Raw genomic sequence first — 20,995 nt, 5'->3', positions numbered from 1 at the left:
AGTTTACGAAATCAGACCCAAAAACTACTCTCTCTGTGAACAAACACACTTTTTTTCCGACTGTTTATGATTCATGACCATCAAAATATAGAGGAGTAGCCACAATCGGGAAAATATGGTGCCAATAACTTAGTCAGGAAATTGGTCGACAGTTTGAACCCCTTTATGTCAATTTTATTTTTTGCGTATTTCCCCTTATCTCGAGAACTTTTTAAGCAAAATTTTTGTAAAACAATTTTGAAATTCGCTTATCCATAGATAATTCCTTAAATCCCACCAGCTTATCCATTGATAATTCCATAAATAAATGATTTTTAATAATTTTTTATTTATATTCTATTTAATAATGGTAGAAAATTTTTTAAATTGCAACGTATACAATTTTTTACGTAATTTTAAAGAACGTAATTTTAAATAGCGAATTACAAAATTTGGGCGAAATAGAACGAATAATTTCTGAGAAATCTTTAAATCCTGAGAAACCATCAAAAGATGATAGGTGCGATATATCAGAGGTACTTTTCCCGATTTTTAACGATTCCTTTTTTTCTTTTCTTTTTAATATAAAGCTTTTCATGCTTTAAGGGGGATTTCCCCAGTATATATTCACCTGGAATCATATCTCGTGATTTGATGAAAAAAAGAAAACCTTTAGATAACATTTTTTCTTTTTTCTAAATACATTATCGGCAGATAAGAAGAACACCAAATGATTAAATCATTTCACAAGAACTCTCTAATTCGAACAATAAAGGTGATGAAAACCATGCGAGGGATACAGCTGGATGGGATAGAGATAAGAAAATAGAAACTGCGCACAAATAGTTTCTTAATGAGTTTCAGTTTGTGTTTGGTTTTTTCTATATTTAGTTCGTAATTCTAACAGTCAGTTTAAGAAAATCGTAAGAGATGGGTGTGAGAGGTTTAACGAGTTTTATTGAGGCTCATCCGGAACTCACTAAGCCCTATAGACTCCATGATTGTACGGTGGTTATTGATGGAAATAATCTAATTCATTTTTTGTATTCATTTTATAAGATTAATTGTGCTTACGGAGGTGATTACAACACGTAAGTAAAGCTTTTGAATTTTTCGTTTTTTATAAACGTTTAAGAATATTGATTAAAATTTTTTGTATCTACTTTTATATCAGATTGAATGATATCACTTTTTCTGACTTAAAAATTTTCCAATAATTTTTCAAAATTTTTTTTACTGTGAAAAGGGTATTCCTGAAGTTTTTTCGAAGTAAGCAAATTTTATAATTTTTGAAAGAATAAAATGTCCATTGAATAAAAGTCTATTGAAATGATTTAAAGTCTAGTGTTCCTAGTCTTAAAATAAGGCAGTTTTTAATCGAAACCTTCCTGGTGTTTCTATACATTTCGAAACTTGTTATTAGTGAAAAATTCAGTATGTAGTTGCATGTTATTCACATTGNTCATTAGAACGAAAGTTATTCAGGGTGATATCTTTTTTTTTTTGCGGACTGTACATGGAGCAAAGGAGACAAGTTTACAGATTCATTTTTATTAAGCAAGTGCGCACTTTTTTCACATGGAGCCTATAGTTATTATTTCTTTCATAAGTATGGATTCATTTTATAAATAAAGAGTACATTTCTAACTAATTAACGATAATATATACGCAAAGAGATTCTTTTATTATGTAAAAGAGATTATTTAAAGTTCTTTTTTTTTGCATACTTCTTGTCGCAATATACAATGGAATCGGAATCAAACTTGTAAACTCGGCTGGTTTGACATTCGACATAAATAATATCAAAGCTCGACATCAGGAATTATTAATTAATAAGTTTGTATTCAACTAAAGATATTAATTAAATAATTAAAATTCATAGTCTGTAAGAAACTTTGGTGTTTGGGGGTAAGCTAAGTACATTAGCTAGAGAAATGTAGTTATAAATTTAAAAATTATAATTGACAAAATAACAATTGTTTAAAAAAATTAATGTGAATAAGTCACTAAAAATGTGCTTGTTTTTTAAGCAAAATGTTTTTGGAACTAAGCGATTAAATCGATTCTCATGCGCATGAAAAAATGTGTTGTCACTAAACAAACAGACAAAAAATGAAAAAAATAAATAAAAACTATAACAGTGAAAAAGTATAAAAAAATGTGACTGTTATAATGCTACTGCAATACTAAAATTTTTTCACTGTGTATTATTAATATATTTATATATTAATAATATATTTATATATTTATATATGTCTTTAAAAATATTTATAATTAATTTTTGTTTATTACATAAAACCGAGCAAAACTTAGCTACAGATGTGTTTATTAATGTAATTTTTTCAGACATTGAATTGCTTTTAAATGATTGAAAACCAGAATAGAAACACTTTCTCTTGTAGATCTTATTAATTCCGATCATCAAGTTTCATTTTATTGTATTACTCTTTAATCAATTACTACTCAAAACGTCAGTGAATACGAGCTAATTACACCTTGTTTACCGATACTATTGACGAAATGTAAGATTTTAAAAGAAAAAAAAAACCTATAATGATTTTGAGTATTTTTAATGCAACAATGTACAAAGTTGCATCGATAAAGTTTGTCACTAGCAGCAAAATGAGAAGAATATAGGCCGATAGGCTCTCTTATATTATATTGTCTGACGCCAAGGTCTGACATGTCCGAGGCATGTAAATATTCCGATAGAGCATTTGTTTTTTCCTCTTGAGAGGCACGTAAGAGTAAGGAATATCCTGAAAATAGTATCCTCAAGAAAGAAAAAAGAAGGAAGGGTGATCGGTATTTCTAATATCCAATCAGAAATACTGTAAAATAGTAATTAAGATCCCCACAAATTTTAGCGAAAATCGTCAAAATTTCATTTGGGAAGAGAAAAAAAAATTGCCCCAAAAGCTTTACATAAAAAAATAATATAAAGGTTTGCAGTACAGTCTTAAAGTGAAATAGTGAAGGGCCTGCACTTGCCGATAGTACTTAATAAATTCGATAGTATTAAAAACTATCGACAATATTAAGGCAGTTTTGAGCTCTTTCGAACGCTGATATGCGCATCAAGATATTTGAAAAAAATATTGTGCATAAAATAAAAAAGAAATTTGTAACATAGTATTTTTTTTATAGTGATTTCCAAATAAAACAAATTTTCTTTTAATTTCAGATTTGCCACCAAATCAAAGTCTTATTTTTCAACATTTAAAGAGTGCAACGTGAAGCCAGTTGTCGTCATTGATGGTGGTCTCGATAAATCCGATCTAACATTTCCAAATCAGATGGAAAGATGGAAGGATAGAATCATTCGAGTGGAACAAGCATCTGCTACAGGAAAAAGTACTCATCCCTTTCTTCCAACAAATGCAATCGAAGATTTCAAGAACATTCTTTCAAATCTTGACATCCCATTTACACAGTGTGAGTACGACAGTGACGCTCAAATAGCAGCTCTGGCGAACCATTTCAACTGCCCCGTTCTTAGCGACGATGGTGATTTTTTCATATTCGATGTCATAAGTGGTTACATAAAACTCTCTAGTTTCAGTAATTTTCTGGTGCAGACATTAGAAGACAAGATTACAAAATATTTTACGTGCAAAATTTATCATTTAAGTACATTTCTGTCGCATTATCCGTTAGTGGACAAAAGCACTTTACCACTTCTGGCTTGTATTGCTGGCAATGATTATTTTAAATTCAACAAAATAAAAGCAATAGCTCAACATGTTTATCCTGTACAAGGACAGAAAATACCACAAATTCTGAAATGGCTCAGCAATCGTAACTACAATGAAGCTGTCGAACAGTTGTTGCATTATATCCACACAGAAAGCCGAGAGAAGTTCAGAATATTGTTAGAGCATTCCGCGAATTCTTATCGGGTAGAAAATTTTGATTTATCATATTTATTTGAGAAAAACAGCCCTTCGTGTGCTACCAAATCAATTTTACATTCAAAGCTTGTCACTCCATGTGGTACGCCATTTCCCAATGAATATATATTGAATCATATCAGGGGAAATATACCATCTTATTTTTTAAACGTGATGAATTTGCACCGAATTTTCCATTCTCCTCAAGTAGGAGATCTCCACGAGCACGGTAGCTCCAAGTGCAGTCGTTTTGTTCGTCGAGTTCTTTATGGAGTTCTTTTTCAACATGAAACTTCCAACTTTGAATATCATGAATTAGTTTGCTTGCGTGACGTCTGTGAATATGACACGTACAAAGGAATGGAAGTATGTTTCAAAATTAAACCTTTATTTGTGCTTCCTAGTGGAAAAACCGTCCCTAAACTTTACGAAATAAAACTTATGAGCAAAACAGACAGACTGGAGATTTTAGCCGAGGTGATGGGCGTTAAGAAAGTCTACCTTAGAACAATTCTCCCCAATTGGCAACTTTTATTCGGGGTCATCAAGTATTGGCTGCAACACTGCTCACCTAAGCCTACCAAAGAATTTTTAGTAGCTTTATTGTTAAGCCTTATTTACTTCAATGTACTATTGAAACCGAATTTGAAAATTAACAATGTGAAAGAGAACGCTTTTGATGATCTAAAAAGAATTTATTCTCTACTTGATAAAATCACGCCAAGCGAGTCTCTCTCTGCTGTTACAAATTTGGAGAAATATGCATGTCTACGCATTTTAAATGGGAGATTTGATGTCTCCGTCATTCAAAATTACAATCAATTGCAAAGTTGCTTAGCGTATGCTATATCATTGAATAAACTGTTGGCATCGCCGTTAAAATCGCCAAATATCAGTGAAATCTTTGAAGGCACCATGTTACATAATCTGACCAAAAAACTTACAGCGGTTCGTGACTCAAAAAGTTTCATTAAATCTTTGTTGGGAGATAGAACACCGTGTTATAAAATTTTTATCCTTCTTTTAGAGAAAGTATTACAAAACGTTTCAAACGATTTTCCTTGGGAAAAGACAGTTAGAAAAGTAGAAAGTTCAAAGATAAGAACTTCTAAAGTAGTGCTTACTCTTAAAAACGACATAAGCGTTTCTAACAAATTTGAATGTTTAAATATTTCTGTGGACTGATAAGAGCTGTACAATTAAAACTTAAGATTGCTCTGACTTTGGTGAAAGGATGCTCTTATTACCAGAAGACACAATTATCATGTCTATTATGATTGGGAGCCATGATATTTAGATAAATGTTGTTTAATATAAGTATTATAGTACTTTTTTTGTAACATATTTCCATAATTTTTTAATATTTAAGTTGTTTTCTAACTGTGCTGAATTAGAATATCTATGTTTAATTTAGATTTTTTTCAATTATTATTCGCTCAGGTATGATACTTGTTACCTTTGCTGGAATTTTTTTTATTAAATTGTGTACACAGTGTGCAAAAAAAAAATGGAACACAATGAATAACTTTTGCTCTAGTGATCGGATTTTCACATACTAGGACTCAATCTTACTGGCCTGACTTCAAGACTTTCAAGAGTCTCAAATACACCTCAAATATACAAAATAATTAATGCGGATGATATTTTAAATTACGAAATCTGAGGCAAAAACGCACTTTCTTTGAACAATTTTTTCCCCCGACAGATTCTAGACTCTGAAAATATAGAGGGTTGCCGTAATCTAGAAATTATGATTCCAGTAGTTTGGAGCTCTTTAATGTTAATTTTACTTTCTGCTTATTTAGCTATCGAGAAATTTTATGGCAAGTCGAAAACTTTTTGCGCAGAATTTAAAAATTCGTATATTCAACGAATAATTCCATGCAAAAAATAACTTTTAGTTAACATTTATTATTTTATTTAATAACAGTCTAAAAATTTTTGACTTGCAAGGTATGCAATCTTTTTACGTCATTTTAAAGAATGTAATTTATGTGACAAAATACAAAACTTGAAAGAAATGATCGTATAGTACTCGAGAAATCAAGTTTTAACTATACGACTTTTTTAAAATTTGGTAATTCAAAAGCTATTCTTTTTCAATTGCTCTCAAATTTTGTTTTTCGCCATTTAAGATTACATTCTTCATAATCATGTAAAATTTGTATACCTAAGATCCATTCAATTCTATATTTATCAGGCTATCATTAAATAGAATAATAAAAAATAGTAAATATTTATTGAAAATTATTACTTTTTTTTTTAGAATTTTCTTTGGATAGACCTATTTTATAAATGGGGTTAACATTTTTCGATTTGCTATAAAAGTTCTCGAGACATGGCAAAATATACGAAAAGTAAAATTAGCATTAAGGGATTCAAACTTTCGACTCATCTTCTGACCAAACTATTGACACCCTATTTTCCAGATTGCTGCTTTCCTCATATTTTGGGGGTCGGGATCCGAGTCGGTTGAAAATAAAGTTATCTTTAGTCAGGGAAAGCACGATTTTGTGTCGGATTTCGTATCTTAAATTAATGTCAGATATGAAAGTCAGACTTTCCAACCAATAAACTTAAGTCTTAGCACGTGAATGTCAGAATATTAGATCAAAAGTTATCTAGGATGTTCCGTTTTTTTAAAATTTTGTGCACTGTACCCTGTTAGAATTATCATTCTAAAATTACGTAAAGTAACCGATTAAAAGTTGAAGGCATTTCTAATAATTGTCTTCGAATTCATCTTTGTTGCCTCCAATTAATCAAACATGTCTAGTTGTTTATTACATTCACCTTCCTGTACTGCGATATGTCAGATTTCGACACTGCTTTTGGTAATTTTCTCACATAAATATTAAATTTTACCCGCAATGTGTGTGTTTTTTTAATTTTCTCTTTTGGTAAAGAGTCTAAAAATACATATAAGGACCGCTAACGAAAGCAAATTAAGGTGTTTCAACAGTTGAATAATACAGCTAAAATCTTTACAAAATTTAGCGTTAGGTATTCAAAAATTGAAAGGTTTGAGGAAAATGTAATAATAAGCCACATTTTCAGATTGTGGATCATTTTCAGATAGATAGTGAAAAATATCTGGTTTTTCATGTAGGCTATAAGATTTTTCTGCGTATTAAGCTGTTATGTTGTCAACAGTGGCGTTAGTATTAGTTATAATTTTAAATATGACATAACATCATTTTTTTTTTTTTTTTTTTTTTTTTTTTTTTTTTTTTTTTTTTTTTTTTTTTTTTTTTTTTNTTAAAGAACAAATAATAATATAAATCAAATTTTGGTATATAATAGCACAACAAAGTTCAGATTAGCGAAGTTCACAATGACTCAGCAAAGTTCATAATTACTTAATAAAAGTTCATAATGACTCAATAAAGTTCATAATGTCTTCATAAATTTCATACTGAAGTTGCAACGTAAATAACTACTAATCCAAGTTCTTAATGACACAGGAAACATTTCATTTGCATTTCATAATGACGCAAAAAAGTTCATAATGACTTAGAAAAGTTCATAATGACTTAGAAAAGTTCATAATGACTCACAAAAGTTCATAATGACTCAATAAATATCCTTGTGTCTCAGAAACGTTCATAATGGCGAAGTTCATAATGACTTAATAAAGTTCATTTTGACTCCACAAAGTTCATAATGACTCAATAAAGTTCATAATGACTCGATAAATGTCATAATCATGTAGCCCATAATGACTCATTAAAGTTCATGACGCAATAGCATAGTTCATTATGACTCAGGAAAGTTCATAACGACTCAACAAAGTTCGTAATGACTCATAAAAGTTCATAATGACTAGATAACGTTCATAATGACTCAATGGGCTTGGTGGTGACTCAATTCAGGATAATGGCAATCTCATAGTTTACACTCGCTTGTAACAGCTAGTAAAAAGCTGTCTCATGAAGGAGCGAAAACCCTTCTTCTTTTGCGCCAAGCGCTTCTTCACTTTGGAAGACTCCGCCAAAAGTCTCTTTTCTCTTAAATCTATAACATAGGTATGAGGACAACCATCATTTCTAAAATTAAAAGAAAAAATCATTAATAAATCAATAATATAGGTATGAGGGCAATCTTCATTTCTAAAATTAAAGGAAAAAAGCATTAATTAAATCAATAACATAGGTATGAAGGCAACGATTTATTCTAAGATTAAAGGAAAAAAATTAGATTAATTAGGTTAGCCTTGCCTGTTTTCTTTTTATACAATGTTGCATTAAAGTGCTTTTCTGAATTTAATAGAAATTGACATAAATTTTAAAGCGTCCGACTTAACTTCATAAAATTTTCAGACTTATGAAATTTTAACTTGTTAACTTCATATTCAACTATTTTGATCGAGTCACCAAATTTCTTAATGTATCTTAAATTTGTTTGTAAAGAAATCAAACAACAGACGTTTATAAAGCAAAACATAAACGAATACGAACAAAAAAATTTTAACAGCGAAACTATTTTAGGAATTTTTTTTTCATATGATCGAAAAAAAAAACAATAAGTGCATGTGCTATCTTAGAAATTAATTTTAACTAAACAAATTGTTTCATTTGCACATTTTGAAAGCATGTTTATTTGGCATATTATTTTCATCCACCCAATTTATGACCGTGAAATTATGAAAAAAAATATTTTTAATTCTGAAAAATATATTAATTTAAAACAAATCTAATTTTGTTCTAGAGCAATATAATTTTCCTACTAGAATAATGTGTCGAATTATTTCAAAACTCTTCATAAACGATATCACACATTGTTTCAATTTTTTTGAGATTTTTTCACTTGTCACAAACTGTCACAGTTCATCATATATCCTCCATTTCCCTTGTCATTTCCCACGTCCCTTGTCACAAAACACATGCACATCACATACTTCCAGGACCGAAACTAAGCACTTTTGTTTAAAATCATACTTGTGTGCATTAATTACATACAATATTAATGATTATATGTATACTTATTTTATGCAACATAAGAATGAGTTTAATATTAATAAAAAAATTATTTTCTTTAAATTCGTCTTGTTCTTTTCAGTGTAAATCAGTTAAATTTAAGCTACACTGTTAGAAATTTCAATTGTCACAAAGACACAGATTTTTTCACTTGTCACAAACTGTCACAGTTCATCATATATCCTCCATTTCCCTTGTCATTTCCCACGTCTCTTGTCACAAAACACATGCACATCACATACCTCCAGACCCGAAACTAAACACTTTTGTTTAAAATCATACTTGTGTGCATTAATTACATACAATATTAATGATTGTATGTATACTTATTTAATGCAACATAAGAATGAGTTTTATATTAATGAAAAAATGTATTTTCTTTAAATTCGTCTTGTTCTTTTCAGTGTAAATCAGTTAAATTTAAGCTACACTGTTAGAAATTTTTCGGAAAAAATGGTTAAATAGCAATTTATTTAATTGTTATTTAACCACATTCAAATAAAACAGTCAAATAACCGTAAATAAAAGGTATTCAAACTGTTAACTGTGAGAAGAACCGTTTATTAACGCTTTCACCTGAACAACCAGAATTTTATAGCTCCAACAAAACAAACCTAATGAAGCCACATAGTTCTTTGCAACTGCGTACGTATTACAGCCAATCTCATGACCGACAGAACAAGAGTTCGATTCCCAGCGCTGACAGCACAATATTTCTTCTATTCTCTTCAACACATGAAGAGTTTCTAGCGTCCTGCACTCCCCAATTTGTGACCCTGGGCTGTTAGAATAAGATACGCTCGTTCACCTATAGATGTCAGCACCATAAAGCTGTTAAACTATATCCAATGTCCAGTTAAAGTTATTTTCCAGGGTTTTGAAATTAATTGTTAATGGTTAAAAAAACCCGTATTGTATGTTTTTTTACCATACAAATTGAAAATGATTTAAAAACCGTAAAGGTAAAAAATATTTTTTTATCGTAAATTTTACGGATAATTGGATGGACAGACTGCAGCCGGCTATTTTACCACAATTTTGGAATTAAAATTCTAACAGCGTACACAGATATTTCTAGCATGCGAAACCGTTTCGTTTAATCGATTCATTTAACTCAGTGTTTCCCAAACTTATGACTTTTCTGTACCCTTTCTAAATTTTTCGTAATGCTGTGTACCGCTAATAAATAAATGAATGTATTTTTTACTATTTAAAAAAATGCACAAAAGTTAAAAATCACAACTGGCTGTTAACACCACTAATTATTAACTGTTAACTCTGCAAAAATTAGCCAATAAAAAAATACGTAATCGTACATTTTCATGGCTGGCTTTGTTTTTAAATAAAATTTTTTGAAATTTTCGTTTGTTGCAAGATATTTCGCATAAGAACGGTACCTCAGCTAAACTGTTCCCGTACCCCTGGGGGTACGCGTACCACACTTTGGGAAACACTGATTTAACTCTTTGAGGCAAATGAGACACCGGTGTTTCTTTCATAAATTTTTTTTCTGACGCTTTAACTACGTTTAGTAATCTAACTAATAGTTACTAAAATATCTGTTCGATTAATTATATCTCATATTAAAATATAAAAGTTTATATATTAAAATTATATATTAAAATAGAAATTTGTATATATTAAAATATAAAAATTAAGAAAGTTTTTTTTTCCATTCATATTCAAAATTTTATCAAATATTGATTTTGTAAATTAAGAAGAAAAATCAATGATGAACAACTGCTTCTCCTAGATTTAAATATTTACAAATTTAAAATTATTGTTCGGAAGTGAGCCGGGTTTGGAAAATTTTACCTCTAACGAAGAAAAAAAACGAAAAAAAAACCGGTGTTTCAGGCTGTATTTCATAACCATAAATTATCAAAATGCTAGATGAAATATTTTTCACTTATTTTGATCTAAATTAATACAAAATAATGAAAAATAGGTTCTAAAGAAATTCTGCTTCAAAGGGTTAAGTTTCGACAGTGTTGATTAGTGTGAATTCATTAAACAATTTTAAAAAAAGCAGGTAGGATTTTAACTCATTACAGAGTGAAAAACTGCATGCATCATGCGATACGAATTATCAAACCACGAAGAAAATTAAATAAATAAAAATAGCTTAACTGTTATTTCAACTGAATAATTTAAAAATAAAAATTTAAAAAATTGTTATTATATTTGGATGACAATAGTTTAAATAGAATATTAATTATAAATTATACTCTTATAGTAAACACAAAGATTTAAATAAGATAAAAATTGTTTTAATTACCTCTTTATAGTAGCACCAATATCAATGGTGCCTGTCATTTCTTTTGGTTCTTCCAAAGTTGCCTCATCCTGTTTTATTTCATCAATCACATCATTAGGTTCAGTGCTAAAAATATATAAAATAATATATCTTTACGTACGGTAACTAAAGTTAAAGTTTTTTTCATCATTTTGCGGGCTCAAACTATTAATAATGTTAGCTTCATGTTTCATGTGTAATCATGGTAGATTTATACTTCATGTAAGTTTATGTTAATGTTGTTAAACTCAATATTTTTTCATCTTTGTAACAAGAATTAGTACTTAATTTATTAATATTAATTATTTGAATGTTGTTATGCTATTTAACATTATTTTTCGAATAATAAGACAGTAAAAAAGGCAAATCCTAATTTCAAACTTAAATATAGTTTTCTTAAAGGATGGTAAAAAGTTTTCTTTTGTGACCCTACCATTTTTATTTATTTAATTTGAAACTGTGAATTCAGTTGAAAAGAATTATTTTTCCAACTCATAATGTGTGCTAAATTATTAGTAAATTTAAAAAGAACTGTTTTCTTTTCAGTAGAAAAAAATTAAAATTATTATGTACTTTCTTGCTCAGTAAAACTCTTATAAATGCATATTCTGTTGATTCTGGAATTTTCAAATAGTTTACGTTCGTCAAAAATAATTAAATGCTATCAATAGAAATACATAAAAAATTTATACTCTATAATTATAATAATAATAAAACAAATATTTTGAACAGAATAAGTGAGAATTTATTAATAACTACCTGATTACACTACATTGTTAGAATTTTCATTCTAAAATTGCGGTAAAATAACCGGTAGTAGTCTGTCCATTCCCATTAACAGTAAAGTTTACGATAAAAAAAACATTCTTTACCGTTACGGCTTTGAAACCGTTTAGAACTATTATGGTTAAAGAACTATGAATTCAAAATTATGAGGGTTTTTAACCCTTTACAACTAGCATATTTTCAAAACCGTAAAAAAGAAATTTAACTGGACATTGGTGGTAGTTTTTTCGTTAGATAATGGGCATTGGAGTTAGGTTGTGGTTGAGTTGTGTTTAATCGAATGAACCGTGGATTGTAAATTAATTAGAGTATCTGGTTATTTCATCTATCGTAAGAGATGGGAAATACTAGACTTTTTGTGCTAATCAGTTTTATTCTATTCTATTCTATTCTATTCTATTCTATTCTATTCTATTCTATTCTATTCTGTTATATTCTATTCTATTCTATTCTATTCTATTCTATTCTATTCTATTCTATTCAACCACCTATGGGTGAATAAAAATATCGTATTGTAATCGTTTAGAGTCATAAAATTGGGAAGTGCAGGTCACTGAAAACTCTTCGTCCGTTGAAGGGAATGAAGGAAGTATCGTGCATCAACGCTGAGACTTGAATCCCCGTTGTTTCTGTTATGAGATAAGGCAGATTAGCCCTCTAGGCTCCAATATGTACCCAGCTTGGTGCGATAAAATTCTGGTTGCCTAACCTTATTAGGTAAAAGCAGTTAATAAATGGTTTTTTTTACATATAACAGTTTGAATACCATCCATATTTGTGATTATTTCACTGTTTTGCCTGAAAATGGTAAAATAACAATTAAATAAATTGTTATTTAACCATTTTTCGAGAGATTTCTAAGAGTGTAGGATCAGAATCATTAGAACCATTTATTTGATTCTGATCATCAAATGTTAAATGATAATATAATATCTGTTTTTATAGTAAAATTATATTTTCTGTTTCAACTTCATCATCCGAATCAGACATTAAATCATTAAAATTAAAGAAGAAAAATAGACCAAGAAACTAATTTTTTCCCCCATCAGGTTTTTGTTTTATAACTTTCATTTAAAAAATATATTTTAATGTAATTCTAATATAATGTTACTCTAATATAAGATTTCTATCCTTTTCCTTAGAAATATTTTTTTGAATTAGATAAAAACTTGTTATTTTTATTTCCATACTCTTTTTCTTTATATCTATTTAGAACTTTATTTTAGCTTTTACAATTTTTTTTTATACTTTAGAGTTTTGAATTAAGTAGAAAAACGGGAATATTTTACAACTATATTATGAGCGTAGATAATAATAAATTTAATAAGATTTCTTTTTTTTATATAAAATAAGGCCAATCATTCTATATTCTCATTTGGAACTAAGCCAATTGAAATCTTCAATCTGTCATGCATTTTTGCTCGTTAAAACTTCTTTAAATTGAAACTGCCTTGTATATTTGTGTGTATTTATATAGTTTAGACAAATCAGAGGTGAAATCGAAATACCAAAAATCGAACTGCAATTATATTAAATAGTTATAATCTTATTGAAAAAAGTTAGAAAATAATGAGATGGAAATTAGTTATAATAACCTGATCACAGTGGGATCAGAATCACTGAAACCATCTGATTGATTCTGACTATCCACAACTGCCTGATTAGTTTCATTCTCTGATTCAATTTCCTCCTCCAAATCAGACACTCTATCACTGAAATTAGAGAAGAAAAATAAGAAAATTAGAAGAGAAAAAGTGTTTATTTTGGTATCACGTTTTTGTTGTAATTCATATTTAAAAAAATAATGAAACGGGTTTTGCAATATTCATTCAAGTATTTTAAAGGCTAAATTCAAAAGAATGCTTATTCGCTATGTAAATTTTTAATATTGATTTTTAGAATTACATTGTAATTAAAGAATTTTTTTTGTAGAAGAAGCTACTGAAATGCATTTAACATTAATACGCTCACATCTCTATGGTCAAAGGTAGGTTTCAAAGGTTTCGTATGGTCAAAGGTTTCTTGAGCCATCGCAAAAACTTATTTTTTGTTGAATACAATTTTTATCTATCCAATTTAGAAATTCGAACAAATGGAAAATGGTAGCTTTTTGAAACGGTATTATAAGTTGTATTCAAACTATAATAGATAATAATAAATGCTTTGAGAATTTTATTTTAAACCAAGAAATCATCCATGTACGTTTTTGGTCCGTGAAACTGAGACATTTTGTTGTATAACAAGCTACAGAAGTACGTTAAACATCGATATGCTATTTCTATATACTTATAAGTAAGTTTTTTTTAAAACATCATAAAAACTTACCTTTTGTTGTATACCATTCTTATCTATAAAATTTAGGAACTTTATTCAATTGAAAAATGGCAGTTTCTTTTAATTAGTAATATAAGCTATGAACTATAATAGATAGCAATAAATTTAATTAAGAATTCTCCTTTTCTCATAAGAATTAAGCCAATTGAAATCATTCATATACATTTTTGGTCCGTAAAACTAAAGAACTGTAATTGAAGAATTTTGTTGTAAAACAAGCTAAGGAAATACGTTAAACTTTGATATAGTTAAAAGTAAGTTTAAGACAACGCAAAATTTTGTTTTTTGTTGAAAATCATTTTTTTTCTACCCAATTTAGAAGTTTGAATTTAGTGAGAAGTGTTTTTTTATGCAGTTATATAAACTATATATATACTATAATAGATATTAATAATAAATTTCAAAAGAATTTAATCTTTTTCATAAGAAATAAGCCAATGGAAATCATTAATGAACCCTTTAGGCCAGTAAAAACAATTTTAAATTGTTGATTCTTAGAATTCATATTAATTACACAAATTATAAAGAAAGAAAGCAGATAAATGAAACATGTAGAAAATTAATTTAAATACTTGTAAACTTGTTTAATTAAATTTTATGATAAGGATAATAGCCAAAAATACTAAAACTTACCTAATCATAGCAGTTTCACAATCATCAGAACCATCTATTTGATTCTGCTCATTTAGGAATACCTCATGAGTAATATTTCCTCCTTCAATTTTATCATCTGAGTCAGACGATTCATCACTAAAATTATAGGAGAAAAACTTCAACTGAAATGTTCTTTTTCATCAGGCTTTTGTTGTAATTCATTTTTAAAATATTGTTAAATGCTCCTTTTACAGCATTCATTTAACAGTTTTAAAACTTAAATTCAGACATAGAATTCAATAGAACTTAAATAAGACAGATTTCTATTTTTTTTAAATTTCAAGACAAAATTATCTTGCAAGGCAAAATTACCTTGTATAAAAAACATGCTCATTTATACCTCTTTCACTATTTATATGTATGTAAAAAACGATGTGATGTTTTCGGACAAAGAGGACCTATATTATGATTTTAAAAAAATTTCTGTGCTCCAAGTATTCGAAAGGTTTTGAGAACAAATATTGGAATTTGAGAATTGTCCTCAGGATTTGATGATGTCTGGTCACCTTAAAGTCACTGATTTTTGCCTTGTTCTTAAAGTTATGGTCGCTTACGTAATCACATTCTGAGCAGACAAACACCACGTGCGTTCTGTCTTCATTTTAATTGCTGTCAGCTCATAATTCGCGCCTTATGAATAATCAATTACGGTGAAACTTGAGTAGACAGCGGCCAGTCTAAAGCATAGTTTAGACAGAAATCTCCACTGTCTACTTGTTGGAAAATTTCTAGAAACGGTTTGTTTTCATATGTGGTGCTCCATCTAGTTATTCTTTTTCTCATTTTGAACTTGTTCTATTTTAGTCTTGAGTTGATGTTAATTAATTTTCAATCAGTAGGATGGCCCGGTCCATGATGTAGCTTGTTTTGAGCCTAGTTCTTTTTTAATCTATTTCTTGTTTAACTAAATATTACAAACTGAATACTAAAAAGAAGAGTAAAATTAAAATTACCTAGTACTACTATCAAGATCAGGCATATTGGAATCTTCTGTTGGATTAGATTCCTCCATAAATGGATGATAACTGATAGATCTTGATTCTCTTTCATCATCGAAATTGTCTGCTCTTTCACTANAAGAAAGCAGATAAATGAAACATGTAGAAAACTAAATAAAATACTTATTTAATTAACTTATTTAATTAAATATTATGATAAGCATAATAGTCAAAAATATTAAAACTTACCTAATCATAGCAGGTTCACAATCATCAGAACCATCAGTTTGATTCTGCTCATTCACGAATAACTCATGAGTAATATTTCCTGTTCTAATTTCCTCATCAGAGCCAGACGATTCATCACTAAAATTATAGGATAAAAATGTCAACTAAAGTGTTCTTTTTCATCAGGCTTTTGTTGTAATTCATATTCTAAATATTGTTAAATGCTCCCTTTCCAGCATCCATTTAACAGTTTTTAAACTTAAATTCAGACATAGAATTCAATAGAACTTAAATAAGACAGATTTCTATTTTTTTTTAATTTCAAGACAAAATTATCTTGTAAGGCAAAATTACCTTGTTTAAAAAACATGCTCATTTACACTTTTTTAGCTATTTCAATGTATATAAAAATCGATGCGATGTTTTCGGACAAAGAGGACCTATATTATGATTTTAAAAAAATTTCTGTGCTCCAAGTATTCGAAAGGTTTTGAGAACAAATATTGGAATTTGAGAATTGTCCTCAGGATTTGATGATGTCTGGTCACCTTAAAGTCACTGATTTTTGTCTTGTTCTTAAAGTTATGGTCGCTTACGTAATCACATTCTGAGCAGACAAACACCACGTGCGTTCGTCCTGTCTTCATTTTAATTGCAGTCAGCTCATAATTCGTGCTTTATCAACAATCAATTATGGTGAGACTTAAGTAGACAGTGGCCAGTCAAAAGCTAGTTTAGATAGAAATCACCACTGTCTACTTGGTGGAAGATTTCTCGAAATGGTTTGTTTTTATATGTGGTGCTCCACCTTGGTATTCTTTTTCTCATTTTGAACTTGTTTTATTTTAGTCTTGAGATGATGCTTATTAATTTTTAATCAGCACGATGCCACTGTCCATGATGTAGCTTGTTTTGCGCCTAGGTCTTTTTTTGTTTAACTAAATATTATAAACTGAATACTAAAAAGAAGAGGAAAATTAAAATTACCTAGAACTACTAATAAGATCAGGCATATTGGAATCTTCTGTTGGATTAGATTCCTCCATAAATGGATGATAATTGATTGATCTTGATTCTCTTTCATCATCGAAATTGTCTGCTCTCTCACTAAAATTATAAATGCAAAAAAAAATGTCAAGTGCTTTCATCAGTTTTCCGTTAAACGTATTTTCAAAAAAATGTAAAGTATATATTTCATTAACAATTATTTGATGGTTTTACATTTGACAACATAAACTAAGATTTTTTTCATTTCTGCTTTATTTTTTAGAAAATAATGTAAAGAGTATTTCGTTCTTTATCATTTAAAGTTTATGATATAAATAAAGGTTTCTTTCGTTCTGCATTATTTTCTTCAAAATAATGTAAAGTGTATTTCCTCCTTAATCATTTAAAAGTTATGAAGTTTATGATAAAAATTAATATTTCTTTCGTTTTAACATTATTTTCGTCGAAATAATGCAAAGTGTATTGCATCCACTATCCTTATAATGTTTTTAAGTGCATAATATGTAAATTAATATTCCGTACGTTTTATATATTATTTTATTTAAAATAATGTAATAATAATAAAAATTTCTTTAAATAAAGATTTTTAGAAGAAGATTTCATAAATAAAGATTTTTTTGATTTTTTAATTATTTTCGTCGAAATAATAAAGATTTTAAAGTTCATGATATAAATTAATATTTTTTTTCGCTTTAACACTATTTTCGTCGAAATAATGTAAAGTGCATTTCATCCATTATCATTTAAAGATTTTAAACTTTCGAATATAATCAGAGATTTCTTTCCTTTAAATTTTTTATGTAAGTTATTTTAATTTAACAGTATTTTAATTTCGAAGCTACGGTGCATTACACTGGGAGACAAATGTCATATAATACTTGACCTTATCTAATTCACGCGTAGGATTTTCCAGTCTGAAATTAGTTTTGTTCGGAAAGCTAGTGTCTTTCTTTCTAAATGATATTTTTAGTTTAATTTATTTTTTCGTCTGAATGTACTGTGCAAGTTTATAAGGAGCTTATAGGTTAACATGCTTACACATACACATGTTTTCTGTTTTGAAAATAACACTTAACCATAATATCATATAACCTTAACGTGTAGCATCATAAACTGAAATGTCTTATCGCCTTCTTCCTACCACTCCCTACGCAGCAGAGAAGCGTGTGAATTTTTGAAAATCGAAATTGCATAAAAACTGTTGCATGTAGAGAGAAACCGTTTTCAGACTTGAAATCAGCTATGTGAAAGTACGTAAGATCCCTTTTAATATCTTATGCAATAGAGAAAAAAAGTTCCCGATTGTTATGTCGTGGAAAATGTTGAGTATTAAAATTTATCAAAAGTATTATTTGTGTGAACTGTATTTTTAACTACAAAATTGTTTAAAACAAGATTCACCCTCGCATTATTACTTTATGAAACATCAATTTATCCTAGGGTCGGGATAGCCTAGTAAGGCATTGGGCCCATGTCCCAAAGGTCGTGAGTACAAACCCCTCGGACCGAAAACTTCCCGTGTACAGAATGGTGAGTGGTGCAGGTTAAATATGTCGGTGATACAAAATCTTCCAAGTACCCATAACAAATCAGTATCTCTGGGGTTACGGAGATTGATCGTGCTCCGGTTTAGGTCAAAATTACGACCGACGAATGGATATATGGTGTGTGAATGCGTCTTCTCCGTAAAATGAGTTGGGACGTATGTGTGAGGCAAAAGTCTTGGCCATAGATGGCGACACTGAAAAACAATAAGTGTACCCCTCTGCTTTAAAACAGGCTTGTCAGTATCGGAAGTGGCATAAGACAACAACGTACGGGATCATTGGAATATATAATGCTTTCTTATCTGTTTTTGAGGCTTACTATTTAATGTTTTAGATGCCAAATAAATTGACAATAAAACGTGGAAATATTTATGTCACAAGAATTTATTTTAAATATGTAAAACATAAACATCTACATACCCATTATCAGTTCCAGAAGAACTGGAACTGGTGTATCTATCCTCGCCCTCTTCACTAGCTAAAATGGCAAAAGAAATTATGTTTCAACTTAACATGTTTTTGTCAAACAAATGTAAGGGTTGTTCAAATAAAAAGTAGACAGCTTCAAAAATGCAGTAGTGATCGCATCACCACCTTAAGGTTAAGGTAGATAAAGATAAAAGATTAGGGAGTGCTTAATTGATTAAGCAGTCACCTGAGCACATTTGAAGGAATGAAATATGGTGCTAAGAAGGTTTAGCCTGGAAAAAAACTCTATCATAGTACTAAGTTTTCCCTGAAAAAAATGAGCGAAATGCAAGCGTTTATTTATCATTATGTTCGTTGTTTATGGCAAACACTATATAGGAAAAACGGCTGTAAACAAATGGTGTATAAAGTTTTTTTAAGGGTCGTGTACAGTTCACCAAAAAAAGAAAAAAAAGAAGAAAAAGCGGACTCCCTTGAATAACGTTTGCATGATAAAATACTGTTTTACATGATAAAATATAAAACTTCTGTGAAATCAGTCGAAAAACGCCTGAGAAATTGACTTTGAAGCATAAGGTTTTTCAAAATTCGATATTACAGGAACTATACAACTGATTTCGCTCAAATTTAGTATTTTGCCATGTAAAATTACATGCTTTATAATGACCTAAAACATTGTAAACTCTACAATTTAAATTTTCGTCGATTATTATTAAATAAAATTAATTATTATAAACTATTATTAAATAAAATTTTAAATGCTCCTTAAAGATAAAAAAAAGAGCATATAATTGATAAAATGCATTTCTGCTTCATTCTTTTAAAAAATTGAAATGACATTTTTCCAGAAGGGAAAAAACATGGTTTCTAAAATATTTTGTTATGTTCTATTTAAAGAACTCCTCCCGCCTCAGACTTGGGGGTTGTTGGCTGCTATGGAAACAAAAAGATGTTCATTTTTTTGGGGTGGAGGGGAACTTTTAATATTTTTCTCCCCAACTCCTGTCAAAACTTGTCTTTAATTTTTACGACATATCCGTAGTTGAAAGAGTTATAACTCGCAACCATAGTCATTGATAGTGCTCCAGAATATTGGTAAAGGGAGTTTTTCAGTTGCGCAGATTAAAGTCTTTATTAATACCATTATTGAATAGTTCCCATTTATTAAATTATTTTCTATTGAGAAGGAAATATGCTTTAATTTTACGCAAATACTTCATTCTTTTTAAAGCACAAAAGAATTTTAATCGAAATTGTGGATGAAGTGAAGGAAAGGGTTTTCCTTCGATTGTGTACTGTAACTTTGAGCTTTTAATATACACAAAGTTTTCCATTTTCCTATTATTTCTATCGATTTCGTATTATCAGAAAGTCTCACTTTTAACTTATTTTTATCTGTTTTCGGCAAAAACATTAAAATTAAATTGCCAAAATAAGAGGTACAACTAATTATAATTTACCAAAACATTACATTGACTATTTAGGGTAGACTATAGGTGAGGATGCTCCCGCCAGGTTATGATCGCGATTGATCGCTAAGCTGGGCGATATTGAAAACCAATCGTGATTCTGATTGGTTTAGATTTTAATCGTGATTCTGATTATTTTAGAATTTAGCGTTGTTTTTAAATGAATTTTTAAATGTAATTTCAGAGATCCGTTAGTTCTACTTTGGATACCGGCTGGTAAGGTTATTTTTGATTCTGGTACTAAAAATGAATACTGTCAATAAGATAAATCTTAAGTTTCTGTACGATTTTAATAACAATGAAAAAAAACAGAGATTGACTGGTGTATTAATGAAGGTTTAATTAGAAATAGATATAAATGTCCTGTTTGTGGGTTACCACGGCGTTCCGGGCAAACAAGTATGGCGCCAAACATAAGTCGCCAATTTCGCCAAGGGGCACCCTCAAGTATATTTTTCCCA

At 29.2% G+C, this 20,995-nt stretch overlaps 2 protein-coding genes across 3 annotated transcripts in view; one reads left to right on the top strand and one right to left on the bottom strand.

Annotated features, from left to right (window-relative positions):
- The first annotated feature begins 799 nt into the window (after positions 1 to 799).
- On the top strand, positions 800 to 5,186 carry LOC107442505 (single-strand DNA endonuclease ASTE1). Its single transcript, XM_043053652.2, has 2 exons — positions 800 to 1,070; positions 3,164 to 5,186. The coding sequence occupies exons 1-2, from the start codon at positions 910 to 912 to the stop codon at positions 5,052 to 5,054; spliced, it is 2,052 nt and encodes a 683-aa protein (XP_042909586.1). The 5' UTR covers positions 800 to 909; the 3' UTR covers positions 5,055 to 5,186.
- A 1,875-nt stretch (positions 5,187 to 7,061) lies between these two features.
- The window catches only part of LOC107442506 (dentin sialophosphoprotein), a 33,071-nt gene continuing 19,137 nt past the window's right edge, over positions 7,062 to 20,995 (bottom strand). The window contains exons 2-8 of one of the 2 annotated variants that reach the window (XM_071180630.1): positions 19,057 to 19,114; positions 17,069 to 17,188; positions 16,103 to 16,219; positions 14,895 to 15,011; positions 13,523 to 13,639; positions 11,124 to 11,228; positions 7,062 to 7,915 (exon numbers count right to left, since the gene is read on the bottom strand). In XM_071180630.1, the coding sequence (XP_071036731.1) occupies positions 7,762 to 7,915; positions 11,124 to 11,228; positions 13,523 to 13,639; positions 14,895 to 15,011; positions 16,103 to 16,219; positions 17,069 to 17,188; positions 19,057 to 19,114 (788 nt within the window). In that variant the 3' untranslated portion in view covers positions 7,062 to 7,761. The remainder of the gene's footprint in view (positions 7,916 to 11,123; positions 11,229 to 13,522; positions 13,640 to 14,894; positions 15,012 to 16,102; positions 16,220 to 17,068; positions 17,189 to 19,056; positions 19,115 to 20,995) is intronic. The other variant, XM_071180631.1, reaches the window with a different exon arrangement.

The sequence above is a fragment of the Parasteatoda tepidariorum genome, chromosome 5 (assembly GCF_043381705.1).
Source record: "Parasteatoda tepidariorum isolate YZ-2023 chromosome 5, CAS_Ptep_4.0, whole genome shotgun sequence".
NCBI lineage: Eukaryota > Metazoa > Arthropoda > Arachnida > Araneae > Theridiidae > Parasteatoda > Parasteatoda tepidariorum.
Note: the sequence above shows the minus strand (reverse complement) of the source record. Positions and strands in the feature narration are given on the sequence as shown.